We start from the raw sequence: 16,665 nt of genomic DNA, 5'->3' as shown, positions 1-16,665 counted from the left end.
AAAATTAGGAAAGTAGCTGGAGTAAACAGCAAAATGTTTAAAAGTTGCCATCTCTTTCAACATTAAAAAGTTCTCTCAGCTTGGTGTTCATATTTGAGGAAAACACTAGGATGGCAAAGATGTGCTTATTACACCTGGTTTTAGGTAGAGATTTAGTTCAATAAACACCAGGGAACAGCAAATACGAACCAACCTTTCAGGGAAGAATTTATTCTTCCTTCATCTAGGAAAACAATGATTCTGTTGTAAATGGCTTAGCCGATGTCTACCCTGAATACATTTAAAAGCCATAATTTTTTTTTTTTGACACATTCAAGTATTGATGCCAGTCCCTACATTTAGAATGCTGAATGTGCACCATATTGGCTGGCCCAGAAGCTGGGAAAGGATGTGTAAGAGTAGGCTAAGACTGTACACAAGAGTGAATTTTTGGCTGGCCACTTCTAGAAAATGAAATAGCAATGATTTAGATATGCCAGCTGGCATTTACTCATGTTTAATGTTTTGCTATACTGGAATAATTAGAAGACTTACAGGCATACAGCTTTGGAGATAGAGGCCTTTGGAGAGAATTTAGCACACTTGGCTCCTCATATTTACGCTAATGTTTTTTGGTTTTGTTTTTGCATGATCTCTCCTTATGAGTGAAGAGGGAAATAAGAATTAGGCAAGAAAAAAAAATAGCTTAGAATTATTTTCACTTAAATTTCATATGAAATAGAATGCTAATGCCCCCAAATACTTAAAACTTAACTTCCCTATGAAAGTACCATCCTAGGCCCTCAGTGATAGTCTAATGATTACCATTCTGATATATCTTAGGTCTTTGAAGACTTAAGCACTGGCATATTTCCCTTATCAACTAAAACTAAAATCTTGGCACATGGGCACAAAACAGGAACAAATTTCAAATGAAAAGACCTACCCACAAAATATCTTCAGCACATATCCATATTATCTTACCCAGCAGCTCTGGAATTGTCCACAAGTTCCCACATCCCCATTCCCCCTATGAAGACAGAATGGCTGAGTTCTCAAAGTAAGACAGAAATTGTCTTCGGTCCACAATTTACAATTGTGTGACTTTTATACAATCTTCTTCATAACTTTAAGCCATTTTCCTTATCTGTAAAAAAAATAGCAATGCCTACCTTGCTGAATTATAGTGAAGGTTAAATAAAATGACTTCATCAGTATCTGGCAAATCCTCTCATCATTGGCACTAGTAATAATACTAGAATCCTTGCTACATGCTACTTAATTTCCTTATACTATCTTATTTTGATAGGAGATATTGGGTGAGTACAGCTGTAATCAGTGCTATTTCTCCCCACAGCATTGGAAATTTCTATTATTTGGGGACAAGTGAGACAGAACAACTGCCAGTTTGTAATCAATCAAGGAAGCATTTAAAGCTTATCAACCAATCACAATAATGATAAAACACAAAGGACATTCACATTACAGTATCAAGCAGCGATTCATAAATTAAGTAGAGGGCAGCATGGAATGCCTTATTAATAAATAACACTTAAATAGTATTAACTATGTGCTAGGCATTATTTCAAGTACTTTATCCAAATTAACTCACTTAATCCTCATAGCAACATTATGAGTTAGGTACAACCATTCATCCTGCTTTACCACATGAGGAAACAAGGAGAAGTAACTCAGTAAAGGTTCAGAGCTAATAAGAAGTAGACCCTGGGGTTAGAACCTAGGCTTTCTGTCTCCAGAGTCTGCACGTGTGATACTCCCACCTCTTCATCAGAGGCACCTATGATGGACCAATATTTTCTGTTTTAGAAGCTCTTTATGACCATAGAAAAAATGAATAATATGTGTTCAAGTGATTTTTTTTTATTTTTAAAGCCTAGTAGAAACATATGCTTTTTAAAATTTTTCAATGATACTGAAATGTTAATGTTTTTTGTACTAGGAAAAGTTAAGGAACTATGATCTGGTGCTCAGCCTCAGCAGAGACTTCCAGCCTAGTCAGGCTGCCTCTAAACATGATGTGCAAAGACCAAGGTTCATGCGAATGTTAAATGAGATAATGAACATCAAAAACTTAGCAGAGTGCCTGGTAGTACACACTAGGAAGATATATGTTTCCTTTAAGACACTTAAAAATCAAGGAAGCCAAGTAAGAACACAATAAATCTCCCCTAAGTAAGAAAAGTATGGGAGAGAATATCTAATATGAACTAAGTGCTCCAGGTACCCCGTACTGAGTGCTGTACATAACTCTTTAAATCCCCACTAGTTTATGAAGAAGAGATGTATGAATTATCACAATTTTATGGATAAAGAAAATAAGTGGCAGGTTTGGGTTTTAACCCCCAGCCTGTTGGCCCCCAAAGCCTAGATTCGTTGTCTCTCTCTTTCATTTTCACACCTGTATTTAATAGCTAAAATTTCTTCAACACTTGCAATGTGCATTTATTCTTTGATTGAACTCTCATAACTCTGTGAAGTAGGTAAGTACCATTAAAACTGCTCACTGCCTTCCTGAGATCACACCCTGCCCCCAACATTAACCCTCTATGAGTCTCTCCAGTATGATTCCAATACTTTCTTGGGCAAACCTAAGATTAAAGAGACAGTGGCTGTTTATGGAAGAAATGTATCTGCGGTGGGTATTTCAGGTCCATTGAGGACACTAAGACACCCTTATCAGCAGTTCTCTAAAAGGATGAGGAGGTAGGATGGAAAACTCCCACTCCCTCCAGTTCCTTCTCACCAGCATCCCTTCAGCTCTTGTGTGATAAGGGATATTATTATACCATGGCTGTGATCCTACCAAACAGAAAAGCAAAGAGAAATTGACATCTCTTGTGAGGACTATATCTCCATTCCAGAGGAATTCTGATCGTTTTCCTTCTTATCCCACCACTGAATGCTTTTGCTACTCACAATGAACAGAGAAAGTATAGAGGAAGATATTAAGTTAAATAAATGTAATCATAACTAATTTTACTATTTAAAAGCATGACTGATATGTAAAAGACTTATTAACACTTATAAAAATTTAAAACTCATATGTTCTGGACTTCATGTGGTTCAGATAACTATATATGTGAAGCCACTATAAAAAAAAAAAAAGAAAAAAGTAGTTTAGAAGAAAAAGATACGGAGGTAGAATATAATGGTGAGCTTGTAAACTAAGCACATCATACCTTCCAATTCAATGCATTTAAACTATTTGAATTTTGTTCCTCTTCATTAAAAGCCAAATTATTCTAAGGCTTTCATATTCATTCATCCATAACTTTTATTTGTTTTATTTTAAGCTCCCAGTGCATTTCATTTTAACACCTAAATATAATTTTAATTCAATTACACAGGATTATGCTAGGAACCCAAGAATATCACTAAAGGTGAACTTATATCCAGATTCACATTTAGTCTTCACCTGCCTGGTTTTCAACAAGAGAAATCTCATGCCTGGCCCCAGAGGAAGGAAGGACTGTCCATATCTCCCTTTACTTTGCATTGCCTTATTACTTTGTATTGGCTAGATAAAAATGAAAGCTTATATGAGTCTTTATTCAGTACAGCCTGATATGTGAGTCTTTAATATTTTCTTAGATATATCTAAGGGCTATTCCCATGAATCATGATCAAAATGTAATGTGGACAAAAACACCCAAATAATGAATTGCAATTACCAAATACAGTCCTAGCTGGAACCGATTCTTTATTTATCCAGAATGAAACTTGAGAAAGAATCACTGTCATAATGCATGGAATATACGTCTGAATCATAAAATAACCCATCTTCCGTCTGAGGTGGAAGTGAACCGTCATAACAATATATTCACCTGACAAGAAAACATGAGGAAAATGTGTTATTGGTTCTGCAGGCAATTATTCAATGGCTTCATAATCATATTTCAGAATAACAAACAGTATTCTAAGAAAAGAAACGATCCTTTGTGCACAGCAATGCAAACATTGAAAAGTATGTAATTTCTTAAGTAGAGGAAAAATGATACTGAACGTCATTATACAGAAAAACACTTTTCTTCTGTTTATTGATTAAGCAATTTAATAAACTGAGCTATAACTTTATTAAAAATTCTTGCAGTGCTTTCTATTTTGAAGGTCTAATATTGCTAAAGCAATTAGCTTTCATTTTCAGCATTTTCTAAAAGCAGAATTTAAACCTAACTTTTACAGAAAACCACTAGAAAAAAATGGAAACACACACACACACACACACACACACGAATACATATGAAAATACAAAGCTTCATTTTGGGAAGAAGCAAAAAATATATTTTTATTTATATATAAATACACGTTTAAATTTATATATATAAATATATTTCATTCATATATATTTCACATACACACACAAGCTTAGAGAGAGGCTGCCTTAGTTTTAGGAAAGAGCTGTATTTCTAAATGTTATATATATGAAGATAAATACAGACATGTATAACATAGAGGCACATATAACATCCTTGAGTTCAAGCATGTTTTATTGGTATTTAGAAACCTAAAAATCTAATACGTGAAACGAACGATAAGATTTCTGACAGCTGTTGATAAGGATTTTTACTGTTACATCTGAAAGGTACATATCAACAAAGTTATTTATGAAGCAGTAGCCTTATTTACAGACTGTGAAGCCCAAGGTCCCAAAACCTTGAAACCTCTCAGATATGTTTCAAATCCCACTTGCAGGGTGAAAAAACAAATGTCTTTCAAAAAATATTTTTTCCTGGACAGATGAGAGGCAAAGTGCCCTGTTAGAAGGTTCTGCAAAGTTTCATAATTGATGGAAAATGGGGTTCCCCAAAATGATGGCAGTCATGTCAGGCTTTGTGAAGATAATAATCATGGGAATTTAAAAGAGAGGAGAAGAGCCATTGATTTCATGAAAAAAGACATAGTGTGTGGATTTATACAAAACAGTTTTAATAGAGGAGACAGTAGGCTAACTATTTTTTTTTTTACAAAACCTCATGTATTAATTTTATTTCTCCATAATTAATTTTCCCTTATTTGTTTTATTTAATTTTAGTTTTTGAAACACTTTATTCAGATATGATTACTATACAAAAAGCTGTGCATATTTAATATATACAAATTGATTAGTTTGGAGATAAGTATATATCCATGAAACCATCAGCACAATGTATGCCATAAACACACCCATCTCCTCCAAAAGTTTTCTCCCACCTTTTTTTTAAATCATTATTCTTATGTGTGTGACAAGAACACTTAAAATCTATCATCTTGGAAAATTTTTAAGTATGCAATACAATAGGCACTATATGGTACAGTAGAATTCTAGGACATATTCATCTGTACAACTGAAATTTCGTGTCCTCTGACTAATACCTCCATGTTTCCCTTCCTCCCAGCTTCCGACTACCACCATTCTAATCTCTACTTCTATGAATTTGATTATTTTAGATTCACATCCTTTCACATCACTACTTTATCAATATTTTCCTAAAACAAAAAACAAAAATCTTCATCATCTCAAACCTTTGTTCCAGACCTTCCACCTACTCATTTTCTAACATGATCCTAACATTCTGAAATGTCAGTCAAGAACCTTTTAAGAAGATGCACTCAGAAGTCAAAATGCCTGTGTTTGAATTTTGGTTTTGCCATTTATCAGTTGTATGACTCAGGCAAGTTACTTAAATACATTGTATTTATATCTTCCTCATCTGAAACATGAAGATAGTAATAGTATCCACTTCACAGTGGTGGTTATGAGAATTCAATGAGTTAATACACTGAAAGAATTTAGAATGTTGCCTGTCAGATGGCAACCAATGAATAAATTTTAACTATTGCTATCATCTGAATATCTGTCGTTCACCAAAATTCATATATTGAAACCTAGTCACCAATGTGATGATATTAGGATTTTGGTAGTAGAAGATGATTAGATCATGAGGGTGGAGCCCTCATGAGTGGGATTAGTGCCCTTATAAAAGAGGCCCCAGTGCCATCCCCCAGGAGGGTCCATATGTGAGGACACAGTGAGAAGGCACTGTTCCACAAACCAGGAAACAGGCCCATACCAGACACTGAATCGGACACTGATATTGGACTTCCCAGCCTCCAGAACTGTGAAAAATAAATTTTTGTTGTCTGTAAGTTACCCAGTTTATGGTATACCCAGGTTACAGCAACCCAAATGGACTAATACAATTATCATCAAAACAAAAAATGTTTTTCCCTGGTGATATGTGTATATAAGGAAAAGTCTTCAGACAAGCAATAATCAGACAATTTCTCCCCCATTAACTGTGATGAAAACTAGATGCTATGACTCTTTCCATCACATTCCAAAAGCAAATACAGACCAAGAACCATCAATAATAATACCCACCTACTCATGTGACAACTTTAATATATACCTTCAATATACTTTTTAATTAAGCATTAGATTTTGCTTTTACTTTGGAAAAAAGGGGGAAGGTAGCACCATAAAATTGGGCAAGATAAAAAAATATTTCTGGAAAGCACACACACAAAAAAACAGGGTCAGACTTCCTTCCTCATAATTTTGTTGAGAATAGTTTTAATATATTTGATCACTATTATTTCTGAATTAGAAAACCAACTCATTTCTCACATCTCACCAACTCAGAATTTCTTTTAAACTAAGATTATAAATATAAATAAAAAAATTCTGAGCTGTGATTTATGCATCAACTCTATTTCTGGAAATTTTTGGTCGTTCCCCTGAAAATACTATATATTTCAATGAAAAAGCCAGAACAAAACTCTATTGCTAATGCCAAGTAGCATATTGACTTTAATCATTAAACATCTCACCAGTAATTGATTTGATGGTTTCACTTGATACAGTTTGCCCAATCAAGTCATATTGAACTAAGCTGGAAGACTCCTTTGGCACTTCAACTGATTTCTCAGGACCTTTTGTCCAGGTATAGATCATCTCACTCTTCGGATATGCATCTGAATGAGAGTATAGAATGCGGTTAGACTCACTGCTCCTTTTTTGCCTGAACTGGTGGTCAACACTTAAGATGATTACACATTCAAGAAAGATGGAATAAGTGAAAATTATATTCATTATGATTTATTCAAACATGCTTAAGGTTTAGAAACTATAAAAAGTAAATAGTCTTGCAACTCAACAGGATTTATTGTTTTTATGCCAATGAATTGGAGTAGGAGAGACTAAAACTGAAGCATCTAAAATGCCATATAGGTATCAATGCACTTGGATATGTCTCCATGCTAATAGGATAAGCAGTTGAAAGCAGATATATTAACCCCCCCAAAACAATGCTATCACCGTCCTACTTCTTTCACTTCTAACTCACTTCCAGTGCTTGTCCAATACTGACTTCTTCCATCCTAATACAGCTTTGCCATTTAGAAGAGTACCAGATGCTGCCTATAATACAACAACAACAACAACAAAAAACAAATCCTACTGTTGGGAGAGCTCTCCAGGGGTCACCTATTCCAGACTCTGCCTCTGGGCAGTACTCATGGTGTTTGGGAACCATTCCACAGCGACAACTGGCTATGCTGTTTGTAAAGCCCTCCAGGGAATATAATTACACAACCAGTTCTACTACTTTTGAACTCTTACGATCAGGACATTTTCCCTTCCATCTTCAACAAATCCCTCCCAGCAGCAATTTAAGCCCATTTTCTATTATTCCGCAGTCAGTGCAATTGGAGACCAGCTGCTTGCTTACCAGTCTACCCAGAACAGACAGCTTGGCTCACACACAAATAAGTTCAAAAGAACCAAAATGAATTATGTGTCACCACCCCACCCCAATCCTTCCTAAAATGGCTAGAGCACAGTAGGTCCTCAATGGAATTGTTAAATTCTATGAAAGGAATCAATACCTAGGGAGACTATCTTTACAAACAGCCTTGCAAAACAAACTATAAGGCTTTTGTAGCATTATACATAGTTATGTGTCAGCATTTGTCTCCTAAAGAATATTCACACTTTATTTTACATTTAAAGCCCCCGTATATTATGTTCTAGTCTATGACATTTTAAATCAGGTGTTCTTCTCTTGGCTACCCTACCTTGCTAGAATAATCTTTTTCTTTCCTGATTTTTCTCATTCTTGTAAATTGTAAACAGTTACATAGTTTTTTTTCTCTTTCCACGGTAATTAAGGATCCTTACTTTCTGAGTATAATGCACTTCTAATTTAATTCTCAATCAAATACATCAGCTTCCAAGATGTGCTTTCTTTATTTTTACTAATGCTGACTGAGCACCAGCTATGTTCAAGACACTCTGAAGAGTGCTTTCTATGAGAACTGGAGGGGGGATGGGGAGCAGAAAGGACTTCCTTTATGTAAGAACTACTTTGGGTAAAATTTAAACCATTACAGCACAAATGGATTTTAATTCTGGCCACAATGAGATCACCCATACTATCTATGTATTTTTCTGTTTTTATCTTCTGTCATTAAGTCATTGGTCAGGGAGCAAATGATTCTCTAGCTTCAAGTTAGCCCACTGAACATTGTGATTACTAGGAGTTATAAAAAGACAGTGACTGCTGATTCTCATCAAGTTAAGCAATGAGCAATGATAGCAGGCCATGGTTTCACAATCAGTGCAACTAAGAGTCTGAAGCAATAGTAAAAGCCAACATCTATTTTTGGTGGATTCTGATTGACATGAATTTTTGAAGCAGACCTTAGAAGAGGCAATCACATTTTCTACCATCTCAGAGAAGGGAGCTTGAGAAAAGGAATCTCAGATTCTTTCCTATCCATTTGTCCCATCCTCTTGGGCTTCATCTCTATGGAATATCCCAAACATGTCTGTCTCACAATTTCTCCTCTAGGACCATCCTGTCTAAGCCACCACCATCTTCACTTGTACTGAAACAACAGCCTCCAGCTCTTCTTTGCTTCCACTTCAGCCTCTCTACAACCGCTCCCTAAAGAAACAGATGGAATTGTGCAGTGTCAACCAAGGAATGCCAAACTCCTTTGTAAAATCTTCCAAAGACTTCACAGTTTTCAGATAAAATCCAAATATCTTATTGTGGTCTATGAGGCACTATATTCTCTCAGAACACACCTCCTACTATGCTTTTGTCATGCTTCAGCCACTTTTATGCTAACAGTGCTGCTTATGTTATTTTAATCTGTGTCACGTTGGGAAGCCCAGAACTAACTTTGGCCTTTTCCCAAGCCTGCCATAAAGGACACTGCTCACAAAAGAAACTGTTAAATTACAAAAGCAATAACAAAAAAATCATTTTCATTGTCACTTTCTGTGTTAAACCACCAACACATAGAGTTCAGAGGTCCCTAAATGTCACCAGTGACCACCAACCTATTAATTATGACTCAACCTACCTAATCTATCTGTACAAATAGGTTTTTGGTTTTGGGGGAGGAAAGAGGGTTGTTTTTACTTCTTTATTTTAAAAAATAATAAAAGTTTCCTAAAAATCAAACCTTGGATTGTTATTTTGATGGACAATGATTTAAATGCTGAATTATGAAAAATCATATACAAGTGTAACTATCAGCTTGTAGCAAATAGGTTTTTGGTTTTGGGGGAGGAAAGAGGGTTGTTTTTACTTCTTTATTTTAAAAAAATAATAAAAGTTTCCTAAAACTCAAACCGTGGATTGTTATTTTGATGGACAATGATTTAAATGCTGAATTATGAAAAATCATATACAAGTGTAACTATCAGCTTGTAAGAAGCACTCATAAAGGTAACAGCATTTTTATTGTAACTTACAACTCCCAAATTTCAAAGGGCATGAATGACCATCCATGGGGAAATCCACCAATCTCATGGGACACTCCGCACTTATGGTGAGTCTATGACGGAAAAATGCAATTAAATAAAATCAACCCTTTCTTCAAAATAATTTTATAGATATTTGAAATGGAAAGGAAGGAAGGAAGGAAAGAAGTAAGGGAGGGAGGGAGGGAGAGAGGGAGGAAGGAAACAAAGGAAAGAAAAAAAAGAAAGGAAATAAGATTAAAAAGGAAGAAGGAAAAAGAAAAAAATAATTACCTCATTGTGTATAAGATAGTGCCATTTCTCATGATTCTAAAAAGCTTGTTTGGAGCTGTCATATTATGTGAGACAGATTTCTTTCCATTCCTGAAAAAAGTATCAGGGGTCCATACTTTTGTTACCATCATATTATTCAATCTCAAAATTTCAATGGGGCCATCATATTTTAGTCTTTTGTCAATCCACGTCTGTCTGAAGAACACATCCATTGTGTATTCCTAGGGAAATTCATTTGTGACATATTCAAATCACGGATGACTACACATAAATATACAGGAAAAAAATGCATTAAATTCTAGCCTCTTTCTCACTCATAAAAAAGACTACCCCAGATAAAAACAAAATAAATAAGCAGAAAAGATCTTAAATCAATGGAGCAAAAAGATTCCCAGCAGTTAGAGTATATTATGTCCATCTTGATACCTTCATCTTCTATATTCTTAAAAGAAATCAATTACTATGCATACTAATCATTCAAGAATAATGACTGTAATTTAATAAAACTTCCAGGTAATTACAGTCGTGCTTTACCTTAGACCAGAAAGAAAAAAATCAGTTAATGTGTAGCAAATATCATTGCATAATGAAGGATAAAATTGCAGGCATTTCTTTAAAACAAAATAAAATATGTAAAAGACAAATTTTATTTCCACAAAGTTTATTAAAATTAATCAGATAACCCAAGGATTTCTAATCACTAGGAGCCTAGGGATAAGGAAAAAAGTGAAGTAGCTTCCCTGTCATGTAAGCTAAATATATTTGATATAAGATAGCACAATTGAATGGATGAATTCTGTTTGACCAGCACTTGGTATTATAAGCTCTTTAAGCAAGAGAGAAAGGGGGTGAGGGGCAGGGGACAGACAGCAAGCAATTGTGCCAACATGAAACAATAAATGCAATTAGGAATATAATATAGTGTACACAATTAGTTCACAACAAAACTAATTCTGATATCTAATTTTCACCTCCTCAACAGTTTTATAAACAAACACAAAAGCCTACACCCAAGGTTATGCTACGGGTGCTATACACCCAAGTATGTGCTACTGTACTAGTGTACTGTAGTGCCCCCATATCCATGGCTTTTCTACCCACAGTCTCAGTTACCCATGGACAAGAGAGGTCAGAAAATATTCAATGGAGAATTCCAGAAATAAACAATTCATAAGTTTTAAATTGTGCACCATTCTGCATAGCATGATGAGATCTTTGCTGTCCTGCATGGGATGTCATGAAGCATCCCTCTGTACTGTACATCCACACTGTAGATGCTCCCCACCCCTTAGTCACTTTATAGTTGACTGGGTTATCAAACTCACTGTCTGGTATCACTGTGCTTGTGTTCAGGTAACCCATATTTTACTTAATAATGGCCTCAAAGCACAAGAGTACCGATGCTGGCATACTGTTATAATTGTTCTATTTTATTATTACTTATTGCTGTTAATCTTTTACTGTGCCTAATTTATAAAGTAAACTCTATCACAGTATGTATTCATACAAAAAAACATTATATATATATACACACAGAGAGAGAGAGAGAGGGTTTGGTACTATGCATGGTTTCAGGTATCCACTGAGGATCCTGGATTATCCCCTGAGGACAAGGGGAGATGACTGTAATAAAAAATTTCTTCTCTTTGTTGAGAATGACTTCAAATGTTAATGATAATATGTAAATTCAATGTCTTACTCTTTATAAACTATTGCTTAATTAGGCCATTCTTCGGCTTTCTAGCTTTGTGTGATTGAAAATGAAATAAATATTAATTGCCTTCTTTTCTGCATATTTTCTTCAAACCTCAAGAGGTACATTAAATTTTCCAGATACCTACCATTTCAACATCGGAAACAGGTCCAAAGCTGGTGACATATATGTCAGTTTTCACTTCCGTAACAGGACCTAGTAGGTATGAAGTAAATAAGTGTGAAAAAATAATTACCAATTTTACAGACTAGAAGGGTTAGAAAATTAAAGAGTAAATACAGGTATACTACATTTTTACAAGCAACTTAAATTTTCAATGAAATAATGAATCTCTACAAAAAATGTAGACCAAAGCACAACAAAACCAGAAAACAGTGTTTACATACAGGCACAAAGAAACCCCAATTACTTACCAGGGAACCTTGTTTTTCAAAGATACATCACCCCTGGGCACAGTTACAACAGTCAGTGCAGAGACGCAAAAGCTTTTAGCCTTTGTGATTTTTTTTTTTTTTATAGTCCATCATCTGATTGGCCTCTATAAAGAACTGAGTTGTTAAAAGAGGAAATGTGGCCACAGGAGTGAAGAGGAGAAAAACCTAACAGCTGTAAGGAATGCATCTTTGGAAAGTTGGGGATACTGGTAAATAACTTAAAAAATGATTCCTGTCACCTTTAACAATAGGCACACCAGCCCCTGATGATTGGGGTCAAAAGCAAGCTCTCCTATAAATCACACCTATCCATACTCTGCAACCTAGTAACGGCGTGATCTTGGGCGAGTTACTTAACCCCTCAATAGCAGCAACCACACCTTTCAGGCAAGATTTTGATAGAAATCAAATGAAACTGCTCAAATGAGACACTAGACACAGTGACTCTGTTATGAAAGTACTCATTCCATATTAGTTTCCCTCTGCTTCTGACAATGGCCACTGCTGAGATTCTCTCCTCTAAATATGACTGGCTCACAAACAAGTATAGAGGTGTTTCGGAAGAAGAGAAAGGTGGGAGCATGATGACAATATGGCAGACACAGATTTTAGACAGAGGAATATTGCTACAATCTGGATTTAGTCTGTGCTTAAAATCAGGAATTCTGGAGTTAAAATTTGGCTCTAACACCTCTTGTTGTATGACAATGGTGAAGTCATGTATCCTCATGAGTAAAGATTTTAATGCATATTAGCAGAGATAATATATGTAAATCACCTGTGGCAGTCACTAGAACATAATGTGTTCAATAATGATAGTAGTTATTATTATAGATCTTATAGCATTTTATTACTAATAAAATATAAAAATTCCTTAGCGGATGATTTATAATGCTCTATGGGCAAAGGCTAGATGGTCCATAACAGGAAAGAATAACATCTGCTATCAAGATGGAATATTTCCTTTGCATACTGGCTGGGAAATTGGATATATACCAAAAAAAGGCAAAGAACAGAGGTGGTATCACTTAATGCCCTAGGTCTAAAGTGATCCTCATAAAAATGAATCCAAATGTTTCTCACTCTAAAGGATGAAGATTGAGCCACAAAAGAAAGTTTCAGGAAGGAAGATAAAATTCTTTTTTTTTTTTTTCCTTTTTGTCTTTTTTCATGACCGGCCACAGGATCGCAACCCTCGGTGTTGCTCCCGCCCCTTGCTCAGCCAGTGAGTGGCCGGTCTGTATGTGGGATCCAAACCCTCGGGCGGGAGCACCGCCGCACTTCCCAAGCAGCGCACTATAGCAGTGCGCCACCGGGCCGGCCCGGAAGATAAAATTCTTTATTCAATAAGTATCTAGGAAAAGTACAGCCTTCGAAGTACCAAATTTTTAAAAATGACATCTTTAGAAATCAGATAAGTTAATTAATTTTTTTATTTTAATGAGAAATTGGAAACAACAACAACATGGTAATAATAGTCTCATTAAAGCTAAATCGTTCCAGGAATAGTTAATAGTAATACAAGTGTGTGTTGAACCCTAGAAGACTGTGATTTCACTCAAATAGGTTCACAAGTTGGAGAAATCACTCTGTTAGTTTTTTAATTGCAAGAGTATTAAAAAGCAGAAACACTATGCCATTGCAGATCAGGACAAGGGGAAATAAGGTACTCAGACAATAAAGGTTATTATGTCCTGTCAAATAGACTGTTTAACAAGATCCTTGAGAAATCAAGTTACTTTCAGATCAGTTTAGGATAGTGGTTCTCAAACTTTAACTACATCATCACTTGGAGGGCTTGTTAGTACAGATTGCTAGACCCCACCCCCAGATTTGCCAATTTAGTAGTTGTAAGGTAGAGCCTGACAACTTAACATTTCTAAGTTCATAGATGAGGCTGTTCACTTTAATTTACAGTGTTCTTCTGTTTTCTAGAATAGTATTTACAACACTGTGTTCTATAAAATATTGATATTTTAATTTAATTTAAAATATTAATGTTTTAATATTAAAATACAATATATAATATGTGATATATAAATATATTAAACACATATATTTTATACAAATAAAATATACTTTTTATATAAATGACAATAAATATATTTTATGTAAAACATACAAAGTTTTTATTCCAAGGGAGTCTAGGAGAGGGAGAAATAGGCCAATGATATTTTTCTTTATAGATTTTTTTAAGGTGTGTGGGTATATGCTAATTCTTGTAGTTATGCTTTCATGATAACAACATTTTCAAATTCTTGCATAACATACTACTTTTTAAATGATTCTTAAAAAATGTTTTGTGTTCAGAATTATAACCTCAGTATTTGTTTGTGACATTACTTTATATGATTGTATGGATCTTTGAGATTGAGTGAGATCCTAAAAACATATGATTGGTAAAGCGACTTCATTGAGAAACTCATTCAATAAACATTTATTGAGTGAGCACTATCTGTGTGCCAGGTTCCATGCCAGGTGATGTGATGCTACAGTGACAAACAAGACTCACTCGTGAGTTCTCTGCCTCAAGGAGTTAACAAGGTATTGAAGGAGTCAGAAGATAAATACTAAAGAAAGAAGTTAAATGACGGAATGCTATCATTGCTAAGATTGAAAAGAAAAATTTAAAAAAACAGGCTGGTAAGAGTGAGAGACTGAAAAGACCACTCTAGATTTGTAGTTAAAGCTGCTTTTTCAAAACAGTGACTTAAACTAGACCTGAAGGATGAGCATGAGCCATTGAAAGAGCTGAGAGAACTGGATTCCAGGTGGAGAGAACAGAAAGGGGAGATGTTCAGAGGCAGAGAAAGGCCAGAAAAGAGGCCAGTGGGGCTGAAGCAAAGTGAGGAAGGAAGAGAGTGATAAATGCAGGGGGATGTAGGGGAGCTTAGCGGGAAATTGGTCCAATGGATACAAAGGATGATTACGTTTTGTAAGGATGGATATGCTAATTATCCTGGTTTGATCATCACACATTATATACAGGTATTAATATTCAAGTCTGTACCTCACAAATGTGTATAAGCAATTATGTTTCCATTTAAAAAAAGTGGTTCTAAAAAATAAAAGTTAAAAAACTTCCATGAAGCATTTTTAATATATTTGAATAGATATAAAAAAATAAAAAATTTCAAAAAAAAAAAAAATGCCACAAAGACAAAATGAAAACCAAGAAGCACTGGACAGAGCATCTACCCCTGAGCTTATATTCTGAAAAGTGGCTTCTTTTAAGCAACACATTTATAATATATGCTATAGTGACTGTTGTTAAAACTACACGGACAAGAACTTGTATAAATATGAATAAAAGATGTGGAGATGGATAAAGAGGTTGTTATGGGCTAAATTTTGTTCCCTCCATATTCATATGTTGAAGTCCTAACTCCCAGTACCTTGGAATATGTACATATTTGGATAGAGAGTCTTTAAATAGGTGAGTTAAAACAAGGTCACTAAGGTGGGTCCTAATTCCAAATGACTGGTGTCCTTACAAGAAAAGAATAGGACACAGACACACACAGGGGGAAGACCATGTAAAGACACAAAGAGAAGATGGCTATGTACAAGCCCAGGAGAGAGTACTTAGAAGAAACCAACCCCGCTGACACCTTGATGCATCCAGAATTGTGAAAAAATAAATTTGTTGTTGTTTAAGCCACCCCATCTATGGTACTTTGTTACGGTAGCCATAGCAAGTGAACACAAAAGTTAATCATTTTTCTTATGTTATTTTCCCCAGTTTTCTCCCTTTGATATTCACACTACCTCTGCCTTTGCTCATAAGCTGTGGTAACAAGTTTGATTTGTAGCTCATAATCTCACCAGGAGAGCACCAAGGGTTTGAAGTAAGGAAATTATATGATTGAATTGTATTTTGTACAAAATCACTCTGGCAGTTGTATGGACAATAAATAACAGGAAGGCAAGAGTAAAGGGGCTCTTATAAGACGCTGCTATACGAGTCAAGTTGAGAGATGATGGTGGCCTGAACTTGGGAACGGAGAACGGAGAACGGACAGATGTAGGATCACATGTGTGTATAACTACTCACAGCGGATGGGTTTTTCCAAAGAACAAAAAGCAGATATATAATAATTACTATTTATTGAAGATCTATTATGTTCCAGTCAGGATACTAGACTTTTCCCATATGCTATTTCATTTCATCTTCACAACACTCTTCAAATGTGCTATTATCATGAGAATTTTATGGATCTGGAAGCTGAGCTCACAGAGGTTAAATACTGTATGCCAGAGCCTGAATTCTAACCTTCTTGTAGGGATCTCCAAAGTGTGTTCTAGCCTTACTGCACTGTATTATATCATAAAAAATAAATCAGTAATTATTTAAGCAAATGTGCAATTTTATCTCTAGTATATAGCATGTTATACCTATATTTCCTGTTTTGTTCATGCGGAGCCTACCCTTAACAGCAAAGGCAAAATCTTAATCCTCTTTGAAGTTCCAAACTAGCATAGTGCTTTGC

General features: G+C 35.2%; 1 protein-coding gene across 1 annotated transcript in view; it reads right to left on the bottom strand.

Annotated features, from left to right (window-relative positions):
* The window catches only part of GABRA4 (gamma-aminobutyric acid (GABA) A receptor, alpha 4), a 66,834-nt gene that overhangs the window by 38,727 nt on the left and 11,442 nt on the right, over positions 1–16,665 (bottom strand). The window contains exons 3-7 of the mRNA XM_008584387.1: positions 11,869–11,936; positions 10,028–10,248; positions 9,746–9,828; positions 6,811–6,954; positions 3,672–3,824 (exon numbers count right to left, since the gene is read on the bottom strand). Of these exons, the coding sequence (XP_008582609.1) occupies positions 3,672–3,824; positions 6,811–6,954; positions 9,746–9,828; positions 10,028–10,248; positions 11,869–11,936 (669 nt within the window). The remainder of the gene's footprint in view (positions 1–3,671; positions 3,825–6,810; positions 6,955–9,745; positions 9,829–10,027; positions 10,249–11,868; positions 11,937–16,665) is intronic.

This window comes from Galeopterus variegatus, unplaced genomic scaffold, assembly GCF_000696425.1.
Source record: "Galeopterus variegatus unplaced genomic scaffold, G_variegatus-3.0.2 Scaffold3253, whole genome shotgun sequence".
NCBI lineage: Eukaryota > Metazoa > Chordata > Mammalia > Dermoptera > Cynocephalidae > Galeopterus > Galeopterus variegatus.
This window is presented reverse-complemented; position numbering and strand designations above follow the sequence as displayed.